The following is a 24,095-nucleotide window of genomic DNA, read 5'->3' as shown; positions in this document are numbered from 1 at the left end:
CTTAATCCCTGTCTAGTCCCCACTACAAATGTCATTAAATATAGTTACCAAAATTCAAGCACTATTCATAGAAGTCCCATACAATTCCCTGTGTTAGGTACCTTGTTGTCACCACCCATATTGTTGGAATCTATCTCCAGCCAGATTTGGTTAGCAGTTGGCTAAAGGAAAACATGCATGGAAAAACATATCTTTCCACTTTTTTCATTGCTTTAGTTCAATTCAGTTTGTTGAAGTTCTATCGAACACTCATTATGTTGTTTTGATCTTGTCGCAAATGTATTAAAAGGACCATTACAATATGAAATCAAGTAGCAATCAGTTTCTAAGATGTTATCTGAAGAAATCATAGGTCATTGGCAACGGGTTTTAATTCTGGATCAGATAAAAACTGTTACTTTCAGCACCTAGTAGAGTTTGATGTATTTATTTTTGCTAGTTGTAGGAAGGTGGATATCTGACTATGGTTACCCCCAAACTTTTTGCCTGGTGTTTAGCTGGTTTTTGACATAGTTGGCCTGGGATCCTGCTATTCAGGGCCCCAGGCTAATTGCTCTCTCCTTAAAATGGACTCCATGTACCTTAGGTACATACCCAATTGGAATTGGCTCACCTTATTGGCCCCTGTAACAGTGTACCCAGGTACCCAGGGCATAGGTGCTTCCAAGGCCTACCAGGGGCTGCAGCATGTATTGTGCCACCCCTGGCCTGGCCTCCATATTTGACACAACTGGCTGATCACTCAGCTGGGGTAAGTCGGTGTAAACACCCCTTACTTAGGTGTAGTATGCCTATACCTAACCTAAAATGGACACATATGTTCCTATCAGTCACTCCTATGGAAGGCCTCATCAATCCTGGAGGCAGAGTGCTTGGAAATATGTGAGATGGTGCTCTGGCATGAGCTGAGCCTGTCTGCAGCTTTCGGAACCATGTCCTTTAGCTGTTTCATGATATTGCCATACCATATACTCTTAAGTGCATTATGAACCTCGCGGTTAAATGCTATCTTGGGTTTGGCTTTATCAAAACATGTCGAGTAAGGTGTCATACGAATTGGAATACTACCCCCTCGCCAGTTCTGGCGACGGGGGTAGCATTCCACCCTTCTAGAGGGACACGACATGTACCTAGCCTGAACCCCGGTTAAAGTTAAACAGAGCCTCAGCATCACAAAATGGATGCTGCCACCACAGACACAAGTCTGACCTCCTGCTGCTGGGAGTCCTTCCAGCGAGGGCAGCTTGGACAAAGGGTTTCCTGCCTGGGGAGGTGCTAGCACCACTCCAGACAGGATTTTGTGTATTGGGTAGGACAGGGCTGAATAGAATCAGACATGCCTGGGGCACACAAGGTGTCCCTGTGCATAGGCCAGTTCAAACCGGTGCTGGGGCTTTCCAGCCCCAGTCCTGGCGCGAAACTGGACAAAGGAAAGGGGGTGTAACCACCCCCCTTCCTGGTTCCACCCAGAGGAGGGACCTAGTAGGTGGTCCGGCCCCCCAGATTCGAATAAGAGTGGGAGCTGTGTCCTGAGACTTCAGATCATCCTGAATCAACTTGAAATACAGAAGAAGACTGGACTTCGACATTCTGCTGCACAGAAGACGGAAGAGAATCTCCCTTGTGGCCAAGGAGTGACCACCCTGTGAACACAGGCACCAACCAGCAACTCAACGTCTGCTTTGCCGCCGCCTCCCGCCGGAGCCCGAGCCCAGAGTGTGACAAGACCCAGACTCCCAGACTTCTCACCGCCCGATCCACAGTCCCCGCAAAGAAGGGACCCGTGGAGGCACCGAGAGACGTGGGACCGGACCTCTTGTAAGACCCCCGAAATGCTGACTGCGCAGCATCAGAGGCACCCTCGACGCTGTGCTTTGGGGTTTGAGAAGCCCCAACCTCGAGCAGCCCTTGCACCAAAGATCAGCCCCCCAGCATCTCCACGATCTGCGTGGGGCCCTTTTGCACTGTGCCACTCGACGCGCCATCCCGGCCACTTGCCACGTGGCTAGCGGCCATCTTGGCGACGAAACCTTCAATTTACACTGCGGGTCTAGTTGCTCCAGACTTGCCCTCGCTTCTGTAAAAAGCAGCACCTGCTCTGACCTTGCTGGTCCGAGTAATAAGCCTTTTTCGATTCCTGCGTGGCTTGCATTAGCCAAGGCCTGTTTGCTCCAATCAAGTTGCCGACACCGTCAACAGCGAGAAGCCTGCGTGGGACAGCTCGTGACCGACTCCTGGACGTCTTCGACCCCTCGTGTCCACGTGGCTGCAGAGAGAAGCTACACCTCGACGCCTGTTTGCACCCGACATCGCCTGGTTCCACTCTGGTTCCACGGTAGTCACTGGCTAGTGACTTTGAACATTGTCCCCTCTGCTTTCAGGTCTTCACCTCTTCAGATCCACCGGAACTCTTCACATCGAGTCGCCTGCAGCATCTTCAGCTCCAAGCACCATCGACCTGCGTGACGAAACCCGACACTACTTCGACCCTATGCACCCGCTTCCTGTGGGTGAGGTAACTCAGCTCCGCCGGTGTTCCCACACTGGTACACACCTCTAGTGTCTGTGTCTAAAGTTTACTCCTTCTAGGTCACTCGGAAGGTTCCTTTTTATCTAACTTTGTAACTTTTACGCACCATTGACATTGCATTGGTAAAGCGTGCACTTTCCGCACTGCACCCGAGTCCCGCGGGCCTTTCCCGACTTCTTCACTGCTAGTCCCGAACAGCTCCAGCGATTCCCCAGGCCCTAGGCCTCTTCACTTTCCCCATAGTGGTTCTTATACCACTATTTTAGTATATGGTTTAGGTGGCCCCTAGGGCTCATCCAAAATTGTGCAACTTTTGTGTATTTAAACTGTGTTTTGTTTTAACGCATTTGCTTCTGTGCTCATAAAGAGTATCAGGGATATTTGTAGAAATAAATCTATATATATTTTCAATATATATCTGTGTGGTGTCCTTTCATTTGGTATTCAAGGGATTGTGTATGGTAAAACAGCCTGCTTCACATGCCTTTACAGAGTTTAGCCTAAGACTGCTTAGTCCATGCTACCCCTAGGATAGCTTGTCTATAAGGTTGACTTTACAACCTGCACCATAAGGGTTGCTTGGCATGGTACAAGGTGATCACTAGAACTAGTGAGCATCATATACCAGGCCAACTTCTCACACTAGTTTGTTCTCACTTTTTTTTAAATAAAAGTATGAATTCCTATTGCACATTTCAGTATGGCATACAGAAGACATATAGTCAATCCTATCCCAATATAGTTCTTTGCACATTTAAATCCTTGATGAAATTTGGAATAAGACAGGTGTGCTTGCAAAGGGTAATTCAATAATTTGTAACTCCTCTGATGAGTAATCCATTACCTTTGCCCTTCTTAATAATGGCTAAATTTGTCCATTTTCATAGGTGATCTTTCTTCTTGAATTTGAGTTCAGCTGTTCAGCCCTCTTAAACCGCATTCAGATAAAGCTTCTGGCAAACAGGTAGGACAATTTTAGGAAGGATCTTTACTATATATGACTAATGCTTTCAACGATGGGTTTCAGAGTTTGTTTCAAGATAAAACAAGATTTATGTTTTAGCCCTGAATCCCAATCTCTTTGTAATTATGACCTCTTTGGGTCCAGCCTCCACTTTATATGCTGTCTATACTCGAAAATGTGATTACTAGTTCACTCGCATTGGGATCATTAAAGCGATTTTAATATTTGGAGCCTCCACAATGCCCCATGAGCTATAAATCATAAGGTGATTCAGCACACGCCACCCCTCTTACCCTCTAAGGATGAGATGGCTCTGTTTTCTCTTAGTAATTGACGTAGCTCCTGGGGCGAGTTGGACTTATGATCACTGTCAAATTCAGATGTATCTGAAGCTCAACCTAAGGTCACCCTTCACAGTAGACTCTTGAGAGCTCGATTCCAGCCCCTTCTGGGATTATCTTAATTTGTTAGCTTACATTTTCATGCCTTACTATTTCCCTACTTTCCTCCTGTTCCATTCCCAACTCCTTTTCTGTTTCAAATCTGCTAATTTATCCATCTCTATATCTTCCCTATTTCACTCCTGCTTTCAAATTCCCTTTGCTTTGGTGGTTTCATGAGTTTGTTTTTCCTTATTTTAATGTAGTTCTAAAAATGGTTGTTTTTAGCACTGAATCATGGATCAGGTGAGTGCAAACGGTTCTGCCATCAGATTCAGAGATCTAGTTTGCCACCAGAAACTTTCTGCTAATGAAATGGGATGCAAAACAATGAGATTAAAATAGGTTGACCATCTCACTGCATGTCATCCCAGACACCGTTGTAAATCCTGGGCTTTCAGCCCATAAATAGTTTAATTCAAGCCTATGTATCCAATTAACTCAATGGAATCAAACCAAGGCCATAACACCCAGAATGCACTAGGTTTTACTTCAAACCCTAGGACTGAAAACACTGACCAGGATGACATTGAGTGAGGTGGTCATCATAGGTCAAAATCGTTACAAAATCTAATGGTAAGAGCTATGCCTCAGTTTGTGCAGCACAGTACATATTATGTGAAATATTCGGAAATAACCATTGTCAAATATTATTTACACTCTCTTTAGTGTTTTTCATCCCTTTAATTATTTCTCTTTGCTCTTTTCTATCCCTTTATTGCATTGTTTACCCTGTGGTCCTCTCTCATACACCTACCTTTGCTGTATGTTAATAATCCATACTTCTTGTTTGCAGCGACAGCAAAGAACTGAATAAAACCCTTCATGACAACACAGTTCAGCTCTTGTCTTTCATCAGATATGAACCTGATCTTTTCATATCCAGGTAGGTACAAACGTTGAAGAAAATATTCATCCGTCTTCTTCAATACCTACTGGAAATTGTGTGCACAGCTTGTGCTGACGGCCTACAGCGCTGCCATTTCATGTCCCTATCCCAGTCATGACTGTACGCCTCAGAGTCACCCATGTGCCTTTAACCCTCCACTGTAATACAGTCCCCATAAAACAGTATCTAGGCTAAGCCTATACATATTTTTCTATAACATTTGCTATAAACCCACTATTCTGTACATTACTCCAATACTTTGTGTCTTTGTTAGTGCTGTGTAAGTCACACATATACATACAAATGAAGAGGTAACATTCTCTGAGGTTAAACATTGTGTGGCTAATGTTTGATTATTATCATGCCAAATGGTGTATCCATAGCACAAGGTATTTACTTATTTCTGTCATAATCTTACTCGTAAAGCACATTAGTCAACATTGTGAAGTCTGGCATTAGCCAATATCTTTTTTTATTTCACTCAAACTAAATTTATACTGTGCTTACTTATAGGAATTTACAGCCAGCCCTCTTCATCCATTGGACTGTAGTTGTGTTGCTCACATTTTCCTTCCACCCACTATAGGACCCAGAATGAGGCAGTGGGTCATCCCACTTCAGCCATTGGCTAATTTCAATGTGAGTGATGGCATTCTGCTATTTCACAATTAGCACATCTGCACACAAAAGTAGTTCCCGCCAGGGGCTACTATGTTAATGTGTGCTTTTGAGACCACAAAAAGATTTTTGCTTTTAGGCTATGCTTTTTTAATATTGATGAGGTTCCAGCAGCCCACCCAACAATTAAGTTTTACAAAAAACATTGCAAACCAAAACAAGAATTTACTAAGCCAAATAGCTAGTAGTCAAAACCAGATCGATTGGATTTGGAAGTGCTTGTTATCAATAGTATTACATACTATTTTAATTCCATTAGCCACAGACACCAAACAAAGTATTTATATCTACGTCCAATAGCCATTTGCCTTCCAAGCTTATCTTTTCTTTCGACCCATAACCTGTTGGACCCCACCTTCATGACCCAAATAATACCACATCCCTCTTCTGACTTTCTTAAAGGCCTATTGAACACCTAAGGGGGCATCTGTGTTGGAAATACTCTGTGAGAATAATGTGCCATTATAAAATGCAAACAATTATGTAACCTGTAGAAAACAGCATTTTGCCGCTCCAAGATCATTCAACCATCATCTTTATCGGATGTTGTCTAATCAAAGCAGTCTCCACCCAAGCCACCAACCTTTGTTTCTGTTGATTTGTGTCCACAGTGCATCAACACTAAACCGGTATGAGACACTTCCAACTAGGACAACTCTCGATGGAATGGGGCCAGAATTTAAAACCACTTTTAAGGTAATATTATTAGGTATGAAATCACTGTGTGTGTGTATGCCATGTTCCAGTGAATGTAAAAGAGAATTTAGTGTGCATTTGTGTGTAAATATAATGCTTTTTGGCATCTGGTTTCCGATCTTTTTATTGGGTGTAGCATCTTATTTCCTGTTGATTTCTGGTTTCTTGAAGTGTGCTTTTATTTTCCGTGGAGCCTGGACCAAGTACTCCTTCCTTTTTAGGTTTCGCCTCGCCGAAAGCTTTGCAGCAGACTTTCGCGCAGGCGAAATCTTATGAGTTACAGTATGGATGTTTGTGCCGCCTCTCTGTTCCATTGGCTAGCTCCATAAATGGAGGCTAGCCATTAGAACAGAGATCTGTCCGTCATGGCCGGACCAGATTCGTGGGCGTTCCTGACAGTTTTTCGCATTTTGCCGACGTCATGCGGCGGTGGGCGGTGCTTTTTTTTTTCTTATCGGCATGTTGGTTTCATTACCAACGTGTGCCTTGCAGGGGTGGGCTGCGCGATTTTGAGTTGCTAGCAGGTAAGCGGCATATTTTACTCCCGTTCCCGCCCCCCTCCCTGTCCGTGTGCCCGTCCCCCTCTCCCGCTGTCCGTGAGCCCGTCCCCCTCCCGCTGTCCGTAAGCCCGTCCCCCTCCCTCTGTCCGTGTGCCTGTCCCCCTCCCTCTAGTAGTGTAAAGCAGAGGGCCCCGCTCCGTCACTTCATCGATAATCGCTCCTCTTTGCTGCTTCAGAATAAATATCGACCCATTATTAGATACTGCCTGAAAATGGCGCCAGCTGTAATATGGCCGCGTTCCTTACTTCGTTGTGTTCACCGAGCGGCGTGTGATGTAATCTTCATGTGAGCTGTTAACGGGGCCTAACCAGCCCATCCAGTGCGTTCCTCCGAAGATTTACAAGTTCAAACACTGAAATTAGCCCGTTCTGCACTTTTAGTTTCGATTTGGACTGGTGGCGGGAGACGCTGCCCCGAGGAAGTGTTTTCAGTGTTTACCCAGACATTTCACGGCCACGAAGTTAGTGGCTGTGAGCGCTGCATCCCTCCCAGGCCAGGGGGAGTTTCAAGTTAATGCCAAAAGATTGAGTCACTTTTATTTCTGTATAAATGTTTATGTTTAAAAGAGTCAACAGAACAATACAAGATGCAGTTGTCCTGTAGAGGTGAAACCCACTTCCCCTCGCCGGTGAAGGCTCTGACACAGGAAGTTGGCTACGCAAAGAGTTGGACATGCGAGTTAAATGGACCCGTGTGTGTACTTCTCTGCTTTTAATTTTTTTATCGCGGGCTGCCTACGTTTGAAGTCAGTGTTATATTTGTTTGTCTTGTTTTGTGCGTTTTCTCTTCACCTGCGTATATTTCTACGCACGTGTTTCTCTTTCCGTTTGTATTTCTGTATGCTTGGGTGTATATGCATCTGTGTGGTAATGTGTCCATGCCAGTATTTATTTTTTGTGTTTTGTGTTTGGTGTGTTTCTCTGTGTTTGTGTGGGTTGGTGTGTACATATTGCTGCTTTTTTTCATTTACGCACTCAGGGTCGAAGGGTATATATGTAATAATATATTTCAGTGCGCTCAAAGTGGATTGGAAAAAATACATACAAAGTGTAATATTTGTGTGTGTGTGCGCGAGGGTGGAATGGGTAATCACACAAATTATAATATGTATGTGGGCGGCGTGGAATGGGTAGTCACATAAGTGTACTATGTGTTTGCGTGGTAGTCACACAGATGTACTATGTGTGTGTGTGCGGGGTGGAATGGGTAGTTACACAAAGTGTAAATGTGTGTGTGGGGGGCTCTGTTGGTGTGTGTGGGTCTGTGTGTGTGTGTGGGTCTGTGTGTTTTTGTGTGGCATTTGGCAGAGATTAAACTATTGGCATTGTAAATGACAATGCCATTTATTTATCTGTTTTCAAAACCAACACATAAATACAAATTTTGTCATTTACAATGCCAATAGCTCAAACTTTTCAAAAGGCGAAACCATTGCATTGTAAATGCTTGTTAAGTTTTCATCCACTTTTCATGGACCTACTTTTTTCTTTATCTTGAAGCTTGTTTGTTGACCGCATGTTATTTGTGCAGCTGCACTGTTTTCACTATTTAGATTCTTTTAAATATTTTATTTAGTTACTTTTTAGCATTCAGCTTCTTTGCTGACAGCAGGTCTGCTTTTTTGGAACACATCTTTTGTTTTTTTGTTTTTTATTTCTTCTTGTGTACAGACTTCATTATTTTTATTTCTTTTTGTGTACGGACTTCATAATTTTTTATCGATCTCGCTCACTGAATTTCTTATTTGGATTGGTTAGAATATTAGGCGTCTTTGGTGTCTGCATGTAGAGCACGTTTTTATAGCTACAAAGAGATTGCATGTACTTGTTGCATTGCATACAGACTTCAACCTCACTCACAGAACTTTTTATTTGGATTAATTTTAATGTTAAGTGTCTTTGGCGCTATTTGTTTGTGTCTTATAGTTGCAATGTCTATATGTTTGGACCATCTTAAGTCATTTGATACGTGGATTCCCAAGTATGTAAAGGCATTGACAACCTCTAAATGACGACCATTCATAACAATGTGGGATTTCTAGTCCATGATCCTCACAGAATTGATCAAAGATGGATAAGGCGTGCTGTAGTCCACTCGGGGTCTTGGATAAAATCAGAGTGTCATCTGCAAACATTAAAATCGGTATCGTGGTACCAACCAATGATGGGGCGTCCACATTTTCAGACAACATACGGGCAACAACACCATTAATATACAGCGTGAACAGCGTGGGGGCCATCGAGCAACCTTGAAGTACCCCCCCGCTCAACAGGGAAATCTGAGGTGACCATACCATACCCTCCCCCACTGGATCCTCGCAAAGTTTGCCTCATGGAGCCTCATTAATATTGTCAGAAGTTCTTCTGGTAGGCCCAGGTTCTTCAGCACTTGCCACAGCTTAGACCTTGGGACTAGGTCAAAGGCAGCCCGTAAATCAACAAAAGCCGCGTACAGACTGCCCTTGCCCAGTAACACAGTCTTCCACTGTAATAGAGTGAAACGGAAGACCTGGTCCATCGTGCTGAAAGATTTTCGAAATCCTGCCTGAAATGGCGACAGAGCGTTGTTCTCATCTGCCCAGTCCAAAAGTCTATTAACAACCACCCTACCGATCACCTTTTGGATGGTGTCAATTAGGCTTATGGGCCTATAATTTCCTGGTTGGGATCTGTCCCCTTTCTTAAAAACAGGAATTATAACTGCGCATTGCCATGACGCCGGTATGTTAGCGCCCCATCTAGTCCCGGAGCTCTACCATTAGACACTGTGCTCAGGGCCAACATAACCTCGCTGTTACTAAATAAGTTGTCTTTATAATAGAAAGGCCTATAGCCGTCCATCATGTTATTGGGCTGAGTATCTGCATACTGGGGCTTAAAATAATTGATCCAGTCCTCCTGAGATACGTTATTGTTGGGAGGCTCCGATGCACCCCCCTTACCCCATTTTACAATATTCCAGAATAGCCTAGAATCTTTTTTATCACTAGCCTCCTTTAACTCTTGCCAGTGGAGCTTGTCCCACAGTTTCTTCGCATTTGCTATGCTTTTTTTATACTCTATTCCAGCAAGGCGAATAGACGCCAAATCCCTCCCCTTGATCGCAGCTCCTAAAGCTAATCTGGTGTTCCTACACTCAGTGTTGTACCACTTGGCCGGTTTAAGATTTCTCACACTACCTCACTTTGCAGGTTTCTGGAAATGATCCCTGATAACTGAGAAGAGGTTTTCGTGGATTTTAGTTGCTTTATCGCTGCCTGGGTCAGGTGGGTTTACTTGCTCAAGGGATGTTACTGCTTCATCAGCCTGAACGTTAATACTATCTATGGCCTGCTGGTTAGCTTTGACATATACCCATTTTAACCGGCGCATGTCATTAGTTGGAACAGTCAAAAGACAGTTACACACAGAGCACAAACATTTCAAAGTATAAAACCTGCATTTGAGTCTCAGCACCATTGTAACATATAGGGCCCGATTACGACTTTGATGGTGTAGCGCTGGGACCACCCTGCCATCGCACCGCCAAAGCCGTGATCGGGCCCCCCGCAAAATTAGGAGTTTCCTCCTGTCTGGGGGGCTGTTTTTGTCGTTCCCACTGCAGTGCCTCTAAAAACAGGTACCCCAATGGGAACGCCAAAAACCGTTCCTGCATGGAATGGATTGAAAAGTCCATGCCATGCAGGAACTAGTGTGAATGCACTCAGGGAGGCACATGTTGGGCCCCCCTGTGTGCATCCACAGGACGCAGAGCCACGACGTAGGGCCCCCTTTGTTTTCTCTTCACCTGGGTTTTCATGGAGGAGGAACCGCTATGAAACCCTGGCGGCGTGGAAACTCCGAATATGCTTGGCGGGACGCAGGCAGCTACAGTGGTATGGCCACCCGACTCCTAAGAGGGCGGTTGGGGGACCGCCACCACTGTAATTGAAGCCATATTGATCTTGGGCACTTCACACTGCTTATTATTTTTGTTTTTTACAAAGTTTTATTTTGCGCGAACTTGACCCGAAATGGGTATCAGAGCGCTTTACATAGCACCAGTTGCATTACATGAGGACACATTCATTTCTTTCTTTTTTTTAGGCAAAGGAAGATTAAGTGATTTGCCCAGAATCACAGGATGTTCCAATGCCATTGCAGAGAGTCAAACCCAGAATCGAGGTCGAGGACCGCCCTAGCTGTTAGGCCAACTCTTCTCCCCATGACTCATTTACTGGCTTATGACTCATTTTTTTGTGGAGACCTCAGAAACTCTTCGTAAATGATAAGATCTCTGCACAGAAAGAGGCAGACATACATTAGCACAATCTCAACAATGCTAACTTTCCACATTTTAACTTTTATGTTCAAAGCACCTGGTTTACACTCATGACAGTCTGTGCCAAGTACGATGCAAGCAGTGTTGAGAATTGTGTTAAAAATGGATGCCTCTTTCCTGTGAAGAGAATGTTATCATTTTCGTCAAAAGTTTCAGAAGTCTCAATTGTGAATGGGCCAGGGGCGGCCGGCACGGTATGCGGGTGGGGGTTGCGGGTACGGGGAGGGAGGGGGGGGGGGGGGGATTTGCTCGTGAGCTGCTTAAAAAAAATAAAAACTTACCTTGCCGCCGACGGGTCCCACTTCTTCTCTCCTACTCACCTGTGTCCGACTCCAGGTCAGAACAGGAAGCGGCAGCCAGGCTCCGACCCCTAAGCCAATCACAACACTCCAATGGAACGTTGTGATTGATCTGAGCGCAGTGATACAACGCTCAGCCAGGGGCTGTAGGGGTGGGCTTGTTCTCCATGCAGGCTGTAATGCAGTCTGCGTGGAGAACAGGGGAGAACGCATGACTGTTTTGGGCAGCCCGAGAGGGTCAGTCATTGCGCACAGGAGTGTTTACCACTCCTCCCCTGCAGCTCCGCCCCAGCCCCTCATACACTGCTGCAGCAGGATGAAAAAATAAAATAATAACAACATTCTGTTATTACCATTTTATTTTTTCCTTTCTTTGCTGCTCCTGGCAGTTGGGGTACAGTCCTCCGCCTTTGCAGAGGAGCCACCACTGGAATGGGCCTTAAAAAGTGAGAACTGCTCAAGATCATCATATGTTACTGTGACGCCGAGACTCAAATGCGGGTTTTGTACTTTTAACCCCTTCAGTGCTCATGACGAGCTCAGCTCGTCATGAGGCACAGTGCTCGTGTGCTCATGACGAGCTGAGCTCGTCATGACCACACCCATTTCGATTATGGTCCAGCACAGGAGGGGGAGATCTCAAGGAGCCAAGGTGTTAAATTTTTCAGCTCTGTGTGTAATTGTCTAGTCTGTCAGAGTAATTACTAATGTGGCCATGGAGTGCATCTAATGTATGTGAAAGGAGAACATTTGCAAAAACAACAGTTGATGGACAGAATGCAGAACAATGTCATACATTCACCCCAGTACAGAGATCTGGGCCTAAATCCATCGTTTTTTTGAACTCCACACCACCCCAGTTCAGACATGGCCCTAGGCAAATCAGCCTTGACCCTGTGCTTCATGGGAACAGTCCAGCCCGAACTGCCAAGCCATGTCTTTCCTGGACCGGAATCAAGCATCCTAGGACCGGTTTCTGGCTATCAGCCGTCTTCCGCCAGGATAGCTTGACACCAGTGGTGTGGAGAGCATGGGACTCCCGTCTAAGCATACCCATCCCACTCGGGGTGACAATTGCAAAAACAACAGTTGATGGACAGAATGCAGAACAATATCATACATTCACCCCAGTACAGAGATCTGGGCCTAAATCCATCGTTTTTTTGCACTCCACACCACCCCAGTTCAGACATGACCATATGCAAATCAGCCTTGACCCTGTGCCTCATGGGAACAGTCCAGCCCGAACTGCCAAGCCATGTCTTTCCTGGACCGGAATCAAGCATCCTAGGACCGGTTTCTGGCTATCAGCCGTCTTCAGCCAGTATAGCTTGACTCCAGTGGTGAGGAGAGCATGGGACTCACGTCTGAGCATACCCATCCCACTCGGGGTGACAATTGCAAAAACAACAGTTGATGGACAGAATGCAGAACAATGTCATACATTCACCCCAGTACAGAGATCTGGGCCTAAATCCATCGTTTTTTTGCACTCCACACCACCCCAGTTCAGACATGGCCATATGCAAATCAGCCTTGACCCTGTGCCTCATGGGAACAGTCCAGCCCGAACTGCCAAGCCATGTCTTTCCTGGACCGGAATCAAGCATCCTAGGACCAGTTTCTGGCTATCAGCCGTCTTCAGTCAGGATAGCTTGACTCCAGTGGTGTGGAGAGCATGGGACTCACGTCTGAGCATACCCATCCCACTCGGAATGACAATTGCAAAAACAACAGTTGATGGACAGAAAGCAGAACAAGGTCATACATTCACCCCAGTACAGAGAGCTGGGACTAAATCCATCGTTTTTTTGCACTCCACACCACCCCAGTTCAGACATGGCCATATGCAAATCAGCCTTGACCCTGTGCCTCATGGGAACAGTCCAGCCTGAACTGCCAAGCCATGTCTTTCCTGGACCGGAATCAAGCATCCTAGGACCGGTTTCTGGCTATCAGTCGTCTTCAGCCAGGATAGCTTGACTCCAGTGGTGTGGAGAGCATGGGACTCACGTCTGAGCATACCCATCCCACTCGGGGTGATAATTGCAAAAACAACAGTTGATGGACAGAATGCAGAACAATGTCATACATTCACCCCAGTACAGAGATCTGGGGCTAAATCCATCGTTTTTTTGCACTCCACACCACCCCAGTGAAAGGAGAACAAAAATATTTAAACGTGTAAGGAAGGAACGGTAAGTTCTACATAGAAATAAATGCATACAATTTCAACTGACAGTGCATTTGTTAAATGCCTGAAATATGTTTTATTTTTTTAATGCATTGAGATGCAGTAGATGTATAAAATCAATAAATCAGCAGGTAGTTATGTTTCAAATTGTTTGGCACAACACATTTCTACACCTGCTTTTAAACAATGAAATGATCTTTATACAAAGAAATGTAATTGAAATGTTATGAAAAAGAGCATTAAGAGATGAAAGAACTAAAGCATTTTTAATTAAGATACATAGTACGCTAAACCCCAAACCAAGTAGGATCGTAATAAAGTTATCTACCTATTGCAGTCCCCTGTGCTGTATTTGATGTTCTAAAATATGGTAAAACGAAGTACGAAATAGCAAACAGAATTATTTATTTGTAAATTCTGGAATTCGGGTTGAAAGTTTGTGTGAGCCCAAACAAGTACTGTGAAGTTGCTAATTAATTACAATCCTGAACTAACTGATGAAACCGTTTGTGTCAAATAAAGAGATTTGTGAAAGAAAACATTGTTTCTTTCCATCAGAAGTCTCATGGCAAATGCAATAATATGGAATGGAGAAATGTTTTTCTTTTAAAATGATTCATGCATTACAGTTGCATGCGGTGCTTTTGTGCATGTGCCAACGTGCTTGCAAACATAAATATTTTCTACCTGCAAGGAAACTAAACATCATATATTTTATATTCAGAAACCGTGGTGTCCAAAATTAAGGAGTAATTAATAAAGCAACTGCTAAGAATCAAACCTGAATTCTACAAGCAATGTAACAGGTAGAGGCGCTCTCTTTGTATCTATAACTCGCATTGGCAAAGCCAATAGGTTTCGCCTATGAGAAATCTATTGGCTTTGTCAATGTTTTTTGAAATGCCCCACAGCTGTTGAGCTGCTGTGCAACAAAGCTTTACAAAAGGGGGTGGTGATGGACGGAGCATCTGAACCAATCAAACACTCACACCCAGTCAAAAGATCTGGGTTTGATCCATCACCGTTCTTTAGCCCACTCTGCCACCCCAGTTCAGACATGGCTATATGCAAATCAGTCTGACCCTGTGCCTCATGGGAACAGTCCAGCCCGAACTGCCAAGCCATGCCTTCCCTGGACCGGAAACAAGCTTCCGAGGACAAAGCTTGACATTTTTTTTAAACGAGCATTGTCCTTGCAATGGCACTTTTTTTTTCTTTCAGCAATGTTGCACAGCAGTTCAATTGCTATGCAATACATAAAAGAAATTGGCAATATCAATAGAATTCACATAGGCAAAACCTATTGCCTTTGCGAATGCTTGTTAGATACTATAGCCCTCCTATGTTCTTTCATTTGGGTTGAGGAAGTTAACCATGTTCTTCTTTTGTCTGTACCTAAATCTGTAGTAGTATTTTCACTATTACCATATACAAAAATGGATAGAAATATGAAGATTTGATCTTGAACCCAGCTGAATACAGACATGCATAAAGTGCAGTATAAAAATGAATAGTGTAAAATATAGCTAAAGCATGGGCTTCACTGCGTCTGCATGTCTAATTTATGGCTTATTGTCATTTTCAAAGTTGTTTATTGGGGTAGGGACTTTCTAAATTGTTCCACTTAATCTAGATCTTTATGTGTCCCACCTAATGAGCTCGGATGAAAACAACCCCTTTTAGGCCATACTCACTTGCCACCAACATACTGTAATGAGGTGTACCACCAGAATATTGATAGGGCACAAAATATATTTTATAATATTGTGCACAAAATTTACTTTTTAAAGTAGCAACAGGCAAGTAGGTCTAGATTTTCTATAGCTAAATTCACATATATGTACCTACACAGGACATATATCGTCAAGGTACATAGATGTGAAGTTAGGAATAGTAAATCTATACTTCCATATATGCACTCACCTTTCGCTATTTTGTCCCTCAATATTTTTGTTCCTATATATTATTTTTCCACAATATTCTGAGAGTCCTTATTCAGTAATAAAATCATTTAACAATAATACTTTGGAAATCGTAAATGACATAATGATTCTGTAGAACTATTTCCCATCTAGCCCCGCAATTTCATTCTCTTTTCAAGAATTTTCTCCTAGGTTTAAGTTCCTGGAGTATTGAGTTTTCATGCTTTGGTAAACCATGCACCAATTTAAATCTTGCAGACCCCCTCTTCCACAGACACTCTCAGCTTACCCTGCTAGATGCATTCTCAGCATTAACTGTTATAATTCCATGATATTCCTTAAGACTCCAAGCAAAAGCTTTGAATAATCAAGTGTTAGACCTGTCAGCCCTAGGGTGGTCTCTCCCCCAAATTGTTGACTTCCTCCTCCATTATTGCTGATCTTGTTTTTGCTGGCCCTAGGACTCTGCACACTTTACCAGTCCATAAAACACGTTAACACTGATTTATCCCAATTGGCATATTTAATTTACTGATATGTCCCTAGTAAAGTGGTACTACATGTAACCAGGGCTTTCAATGTAATGCTACAAGTGGGCATGCAGCACTTATTGTGCTACACACTTAAATAGCCATTTAAACATGGGTCAGGCCAACCATTGCTCCCCGTGTGTGAAGTATTAAATTGGCATTTTTACCAGCCAACATACACCTTCTGCCAGGCCCAGGCCCAGCCCCAGCCCCAACTTTTTAATACATCTAAGTCACTCCTATGGTAGGCCAAGGACAGCACAAATGGCTGGGTGCAGTGTATTTAAAAGGTGGGACATGTACTTTCTAGGGTCACAGGTCCTGGAAGTGAAAAATCCTTAAATGTATTTTTCTATACTTCAAGGCCTACCGCGCCCATAGGATAATATTGGAGTTACCTTGTTTCAATTAATAAGCTGTAACTTCCAAATGGGAACAGATTACCAGTTAATATTTGCTGTCTTTGGTATTGTAATTTTGAAAATGCCACTGAAAAGTAGTTTTTTCCTTCCTTAACAATTCAGTGTCTGTAGCCTGTCCCTGGGTCAAATGACTAGGTGTAGAGCTTAGGTGTGCCTAGATGAGCCATCATTGGCAGGATTGGAGGAAGGTGCTGGGCACAGCACTACTTACACTTGGGTAGGCTGTGTAGTGCCTGAACACAAAGGGCTGCATACCCCCTGTAGTTAGTCTGGAGCCACGAAAGGGAAGGCAGGATGTCTGGGGACTTCAAAAGGAAATCTCTAGAAGCTTCTCCAGCTTCAAAGGCAGAACTGGGTATAAATAATGGACCTCATACACCAACTCTTCAATACACTTCTGGACCTGTGGATACTCTGCCAGGAAGAGGGACTATTGTGCTGCTGAAAGGACTGCCACTGGTGGACCTCTGCCCTGTTGGGCTGGTGCCTTGCTGGACTCCTGCCTCGCTGTGTTTCCCTCTTGCATGGGTGTGCATGAGTAAGAAGGAGTGAACTTGCATCTTTTGAACCTAGGACCCCAGAATGACTCCAAGTGCTAGTTGGCTGGCCTCCTGAATAGAGCCTCAGGGACATAAGGCTCAAACAACCTTGAACCCAGCACCTGGACTCTGCCATCTGTGAGCCCTATCCTGCTGAGTGGCATCACCCAAGTCCTGGACCATTGGATGTGGGTCTGAAGGTGTTCTGCCAGCCCATCTGTGGACTCACCAGAACCGGATCAATTATTGACTCACCAGAACCGACACATCTCCCATGCTACTGCGTTTTTCAAACTTTGCTGAAATCTTGATGCAGTGTGGTTAGCTTCACAAGAAAGCTTGTGAACATATTAAAAGATCCAGTGCCATATACAAAATAGTAACTTACCTGTAACAGCGTTTTTTCAACATTAGTATCTTTGAGATTCACATGGATCCTCACTTTTCACCTGTGAAGCTGATGCCTGCAAACATGCACTCCAGCCAACAATTCTAGGATGGCTACTGTGGCAGCGCTAGAGGTTTCCAACCATTCATTGAATTTCTTGACTTTCAAAAGGCCAAATCACTGGATAAATAATAAAGTAAAAGACTACTTTAACTACTTGGGTGCTCATGACGAGGTCAGCTCATCATGAGCCACGGCGCTCCGGTGCTCATGACGAGCTGAGCTCGTCAAGACCGCGCCCATTCCGTGGAACACTCGCACGCTGGGCTGATACCCTGCTGTGCTGAGCGTTCCATGGGAACGGGTGTGGCCATGACGAGCTCAGCTCGTCATGAGCACCGGAGCGCCGTCGCTCATGACGAGCTGACCTCGTCATGAGCATGAGGGCGCTGTACGGGCCCCCCCGCCCCCCAGCACAGCGGGGGGGAAACAGCCCCGCACGGAAGGGGCTAAAGTAATTGCAGATCTTCAGCCTAGTAGCACTACATATTCGATGAAGTTTTTCTATCTAAAAGATACACCAGTTCTAAAGTAGTACGGTTATGGGTAAGTAATGTTTTTCTTTTGGGGCAGATAGGCTGTAAAATAGGCACAATGTCAATAATTGTGTAAGATCTACAATGACACACTTCAATGAAGAAGTTTACCCTTTTTGGGATAAGGCATAACATAATAAATAAACAACATTTGCATTACTAAAAACAATAGTAGTTGTATCTGAATGTTCAATTATTGTAAGTGTTCAAATATTTTGTTTCCTTTTTCATGAACAGATTCAATACATTGGATGCTATTCCATCAGCAACTTGTCAGTGAACATCTATTTCCCTGCAATGGCCTACGGGAGCAAATATTTCCTATCCGTTACTAGGATAGTGGCAAATAATGTAAGTGTCTATTGGCCGTGGAATTACAATTGGATCATAACATTAATGAAATCCTCAAAGTGCCATTTATAAGACTCCATGTAATTCTGTCTTTTATTATTTACTGCGAAATCTGAGATTTAAGATAATTAAAGATTGGAAGAGGGGAATGTCTGGATGGCATAAATGCAGCGGCATGGCACCTACAACCAAAAATCTAAAAAATACTTCACTAGTTAAGGCACTGGCGCAACCTTAACTCCAAGCCCCACTATTTATGGGTAAGAGAGTAACTTTGTGGTTGAGTATCTGAGTCTTAATTGAGAGATTAAGTTCAATGACTCAAGCATTTAGTCAGTTTATAATGTTGCAGTCTTATCTTCATCTCCATATGAGTGTTGGTTTAACCTGTGTTAAAATGTACACATGAGGAGTATGTTACTTGTTGATCATGTCATCCAATGGTAACTAAGTATTATCTTTCATAAGGTGATTGCACAACACAGTATGATTATAGGTTTTGTGATGTAGGGTATTGTTCCACTTGTACTCCCTCATAAAATGTGGTTCCATCCCATGTACCTGGGATGGAATCACGTCTGGGTATTCAAATAATGTAAACATGGCATATACTTTGCAAGTTGTGTGACAATGTGCGTTATCAGTGATATTGTAGATGATGTCAATTTCGAAACGTTATTTGGGAAGATGTTGAATTAAGGTTGCGTCAGCAACTTCATTGGATAATTTCCAATCCTTTTAGACTGTTTGTTCTAGAAACTATATTGCCATAAATAAATCATACAGAATTTTTCACAGTCAACCTCAGCTAAAGTTTAGCTGAGTCGTTCTTCAAAGTGAAGTAACTTCAAACTTTAAATTTAAAGTTGCGTTTAAGGGCTGTGCTGATAATATTTTAGTCATTAGCAAAGTTATGTATCAAGTCAAGTCAAGTCAAAAAGGCTTTATTTCGATAAAACATTATCATAAAAGCAGAACAGAGGATCACAATGCAACAACTAAAGGAATTAAAAGCAATTTAAAATTTAAGAGGAAGCATGAGCATTCGATAGAAAAATAAACTCATTAAAGGTTTATCAAAACAAGACAGTGGGTTGGAAAGTTTAAACAAACAATAATGACATTTTTTAGACCATTTTTGATGTTTTGATTTTTCCAATTAGAAAATAGTGAATATAAAAGTTCGACCAATCAGTAAGTTAAAAATAGGATTAAACAAACAATTTTAGCCTTTTAGCTCGAATGGACCAAGCCCATGATAAAAATTTGGCTATAGCACAAACATAGGATACCCGGCTATCAGACATTAGTATCCTGATTGCAGCCGCGTGGCTCCTAGTGCCCAGCTGTTTTTTTAGCCAGATCCTCCTGGGTTTCGCGTATTCACTGCACTCAAACATAAAGTGAGCCAGTGACTCTGGTTTGTCTAGGCATGCGGGGCAAAGCTCTATAATTTGTGCACGAGATTTCTAGCGTGAAGTAAAAGAGTAAAGGGGAGAGTGCCTGTTCTGAATTTAAAATACAAGGCCCTATCGAAGGGTTTTTCAATGATGTCAAGATACACTTCCCGTTTAGGTTGGTCTTTAAACTTCAGGAAGTCCTCCGTGAGTCTGCCCATAGCGGTACTGGTATTCCTCTGAAATAGGACCCAATCCCAGTAGAGTTTCTTAAGAGCAAACTTCGGGGGTGAAGTTCTATTTGCCCATGCTTCATGCAAGCCCAAATTTACTAGCAGCTGCTTCATGTCTCTAAGCCATTTTATTTTGTGCCATCCTGGTAGTGACATGATTTCTGCTAGGCCTTGCGCATATCTGCTGAGTTCCTCCACACGCCACAGGCGTGCCCATAGCAGTAGTGGACGAAATTTGGCAAGGTCATCAATTGGGCGGCAACCTAGATCCAAAATTAGAGGAACTGTGGGGGTGCCTTGCGGGAGGGACATGATCGCTCTACAGAATTTCCTCTCTGATGTAGGCAAGGCGTCAGTAACAGATGATCCCCAAAGTTCCGCCCCATAAAGGGCAGAGCTAACCCCTTTGGCCGAATAGATCTCAAGAACAGTGGCTATTGGTCTTATAGTACAGGAGCGTTGTTCTTTCAGGAGAGCTCCTGTAATCCTTTTGTGTGATAGCAACATTTTATCCAGGTGGGGGGTCCAATCCATTTTGTGAGAGAGGCGTATCCCAAGGTAGTCGAACACTTCAACCCTCTCCAAGAGTTCAGCATTCAAGATCGGAGGACGGGCCTGTTTTTTGGGAGGGTTCAGCACAAGGTATTTGGTCTTGCTGGTGTTGATTACCAGGCCGCGTTTGGTGCAAAAGGATTGGAAGTTGTCAAGGAGCCTTTGGAGACCTGTGGGGGTTTTGGAAATTAAAAGGGTATCATCCGCGAAGAGGAGGGTTGGTATGCGTTCACCAGCCAGGGATGGTTCGTCTGAGGGATGTTTCCGGAGATGCTCAACCACCCCGTTAATATAGAGGGAAAACAAGGTGGGAGCTAAAACACATCCCTGGCGGACACCTCTCTCAACCGGGATACTACTTGTTTTTTCCCCCCCAGGGCCCCACCTAACCTGGGCAAAGTTATCTTGATGCAGCCTCACGAGTAGGGATAACAAGTAGTGAGGGAACCCCATATCAGCCTGTACGATCCAAAGGGTCTCCCTGGGTACAAGGTCAAAGGCAGTCTTTAAGTCGATGAACGCGAGATAAAGACTGCCCTTGCCTATGACCACAACCTTCCAATACACCATCATGAGCCTAAAAGCTTGTTCAACTGTCCCGGTGCCCACTCTAAAGCCCGCCTGATAGTCAGATAGGATTTTGTTTTCCTCAATCCAGTTTAAGATTCTGACCAACAAGACTTTACCTACTACTTTTTGGCTAATATCTAACAGGCTGATAGGCCTATAATTAGATGGGTCATCTCTAGGGCCTTTTTTATAAATAGGGACCACCTCAGCCCCTTTTCATGAGGAGGGTATGGGAGCACCCCTACAGATGGCAGCAAGCAGGGAGTGGATCAGTTTCCCCCATTTCGTGATGTCAGATTTCAAAAGGTCACCGGGGATGCCATCCAGGCCAGCCGCCTTTTGGGGAATGATGGTGCTTATTGCATAGTCCACTTCCTTAATTGAAAAGTCAAAGTCATTAGGCTGGATGACCCAGGTTAGGGTGGACAACGGTGGAGCCTCCAGCCCTCCATCAGGATCACAAGAAGCAGTAGGAGTAATAAGGTCAACTTGGCGGGTATATAGCTTTGAGAAGTGTTGGACCCACGCTTGACTTGGGATACTGCAAGTTATCAGGTCGCTGTCAGGCCTGTTGCGGGCTCTTATAGTATCCCAAAACCATTTAGAGTCTTTCTTAGTGCTGGCTTCTTTGAGAGTAGACCAGTAGGCCTCTTCCCTCTCCTTTTTTGCTAGCCCCAGTGTTCTCTTGTGTGCTTTCCTAGCTGTCTGTATAAGGGTTTGGGACTTGCCCTTGACGGCCTCAATTAATCTAGTCTTGGCTTTCCTGCATGCTGCAGTGTACCAATCGTGGGTCCCATTGGGTTTGTTCTGGGGCATATTCTTTCCCTTGGTGTTCTTTACCCAGAAGACTTCTCCTATAGCCTTGACAGCTTCCTCGAAAATGAGTGTGGCCCTATCAGCTACCGTGGCTAAATCAATAGCATTGATCTCTGCTTGTGAGGCTATGAGGACCTCTTCTATAGTAGAAAGTTTGTCAGCATTGATGGCAACTTTGCTCCACTTTAGGCGCCTCCCACAAGAAGAGACAGTATCCCTTTGGCTGCAATTAAGTGGCGCTAAGGGTGATCCGTTAGACCAAGGGTTCATGATGGTTAAGGAGAGCGAATTATGGTCGCTCTCCACAGTTGGTGTAATTACCATATCATCAACCGATCTCCAGAGCCCCAAGTTCAACAGGATGTAGTCAATCCTTGAGGTGTGGCCAACCCTGTTGAACGTTGGGGCACCCATCCGATCAGAAGATGTACGGCCATTGGTTGCTCTTAGCCCGAACTCCAGGGTCAGTGCATTTAACTGCACTGCACTACGGGTCCACCGTTTAATCGGTGGGATGGAGAGTGCAGGGATACCCCATCTGCTGTCTTCCTCACCTAGGTCAGGAATTCCATCCAGGGGAAGTGGCTCATATGTGCAATTAAAATCGCCTGCTACGATGGTATGGTTAGCTTCTTTGTAATCCCTTAATTGGACTTCGAGGTCAGAAATTACAGACGAGGTGCACCCATTCTTAGTACCTCTAGCATATACATTGTAGAGATCTAGGGTCAAACCTCTGCGGTGATTAGACAGAGAAATACCCAGGAGGTCTGGGTTATTTGTCTGCTTAGGGGTAATCCGGCAATTAAGGGAGACACTTACCCAAATAATGAGCCCCCCCGAGGGACGCCCCTTCCCTTGCCTGGGTTTTTCTGCTGGAACAAAATGGGTGACAAACCCCACTCGATGGAGTGGTTCAATGCTCCAGGTCTCCTGGAACACACATATCTTGTGAGCTTCAACCAGATCGCTCCACTCAGGCAGACCTAGTTTCCTGTGGATCCCCGCAAGATTCCAACTGAGAATTTTTATTGTATCCTTAGAGGTTTCTCCTCCAGTACCTTGGATGTCTCTAGGGTTGCGGGGGGCTTCGCTAACTACATCTAGAGCTAGGGGCGTCAATTTGGTCATGCTGGTAGCCATCGCAATTGGGAGGTTAGGGCATAGGGGGTAGGATGTGACCAAGAGGGCCTCCTCCTCTCCTCTATTAATATCAAGGTGAGTGGAGGGAGCTTCGTCAGGATTAAGTCAATCGACTTCATCCAGTGCACAGAATCTATTCCAGTGGGCAAACTGGGAAACAAAAGGGTCAAATGGAAGAGGTGGACCGTGCCATGGTTGCTGCCACTGGTGAGTAGTATGATGTGGGACGTGCATGTACCCTCTGTTAGGTGGGAAACTAAATCTAGGTGGGTTCTGTCTTGGGGGCATAGGTAAAAAATAGGACAGGGGAAAAGGATTAATTTGGGTAGCAGGTCCACAAGAGGGTGTATTACATATATAATTCACCGCCCCTATGTCCCTGAATTTGACAGTGATGACATCCCCTCCTATGGTCTTGGTATTTCTACCCACCCACTCGCCTCTGCGCACCGTGAGAATTTCGCCACTCATATGAATGGGTAAGGGTTTGTGCAACTGGAGCCACTGGGCACACTTGTTTCTCAATTCGGTGTAGGTTTCTCTTCTTCCCTCCTTCAGTGGGGGTACGCCTGTCAAAACAACCACAAATGGGGCGGCTTCCGGTGGTAAATTGATTGTTTTGAAACGGGCCGGCCTTGCCCCTGGGTCCTGAGGCTTATTTGGGGGAAAAGTGGAAGTTGGATTTGCATCTGGACCAATGGGACCCTTTTTTGGCTGATTGCTTACTTTTTTTGGACCGGTGGATGACTGCGTCTCCAGAGAAGGACCAATCACACTAAGGGTTGGGGGAGATACCACAGGTTTACCCCCAGGTTGAATCGGATGCTGTATTAATCCTCGGTTATCTGGTGGAGTTTTGGCCTTGGTGGAAGAATCTCTCAGAGGCTTACTGCCAGATGTGTTAGCCAGGGGCACTTCTTGGATTTTCCCGTGTGTCTGGATAAGCACATTCCCACTTGCCATGTTGGCCCATTTTGTGTTGATTAGCGACGTCAATCTATCAATTTTAGATATTAGAGGCTTGATTTGAGCCGCTATCGTTGCTTCAAGGTCCGATTTTAGATC

At 44.4% G+C, this 24,095-nt stretch overlaps 1 protein-coding gene across 1 annotated transcript in view; it reads left to right on the top strand.

Moving 5' to 3' along the window:
• ITGA10 (integrin subunit alpha 10) overlaps window positions 1–24,095 on the top strand; it is a 456,216-nt gene that overhangs the window by 415,064 nt on the left and 17,057 nt on the right. The window contains exons 22-25 of the mRNA XM_078670796.1: window positions 3,418–3,494; window positions 4,731–4,820; window positions 6,113–6,197; window positions 18,206–18,319. Coding sequence (XP_078526922.1) covers window positions 3,418–3,494; window positions 4,731–4,820; window positions 6,113–6,197; window positions 18,206–18,319 — 366 coding nt within the window. The remainder of the gene's footprint in view (window positions 1–3,417; window positions 3,495–4,730; window positions 4,821–6,112; window positions 6,198–18,205; window positions 18,320–24,095) is intronic.

Source organism: Lissotriton helveticus, chromosome 12 (genome assembly GCF_964261635.1).
Source record: "Lissotriton helveticus chromosome 12, aLisHel1.1, whole genome shotgun sequence".
Lineage (NCBI taxonomy): Eukaryota > Metazoa > Chordata > Amphibia > Caudata > Salamandridae > Lissotriton > Lissotriton helveticus.
The sequence above is the reverse complement of the archived record's forward strand: the minus strand, read 5'-3'. Positions and strand labels throughout refer to the sequence as shown.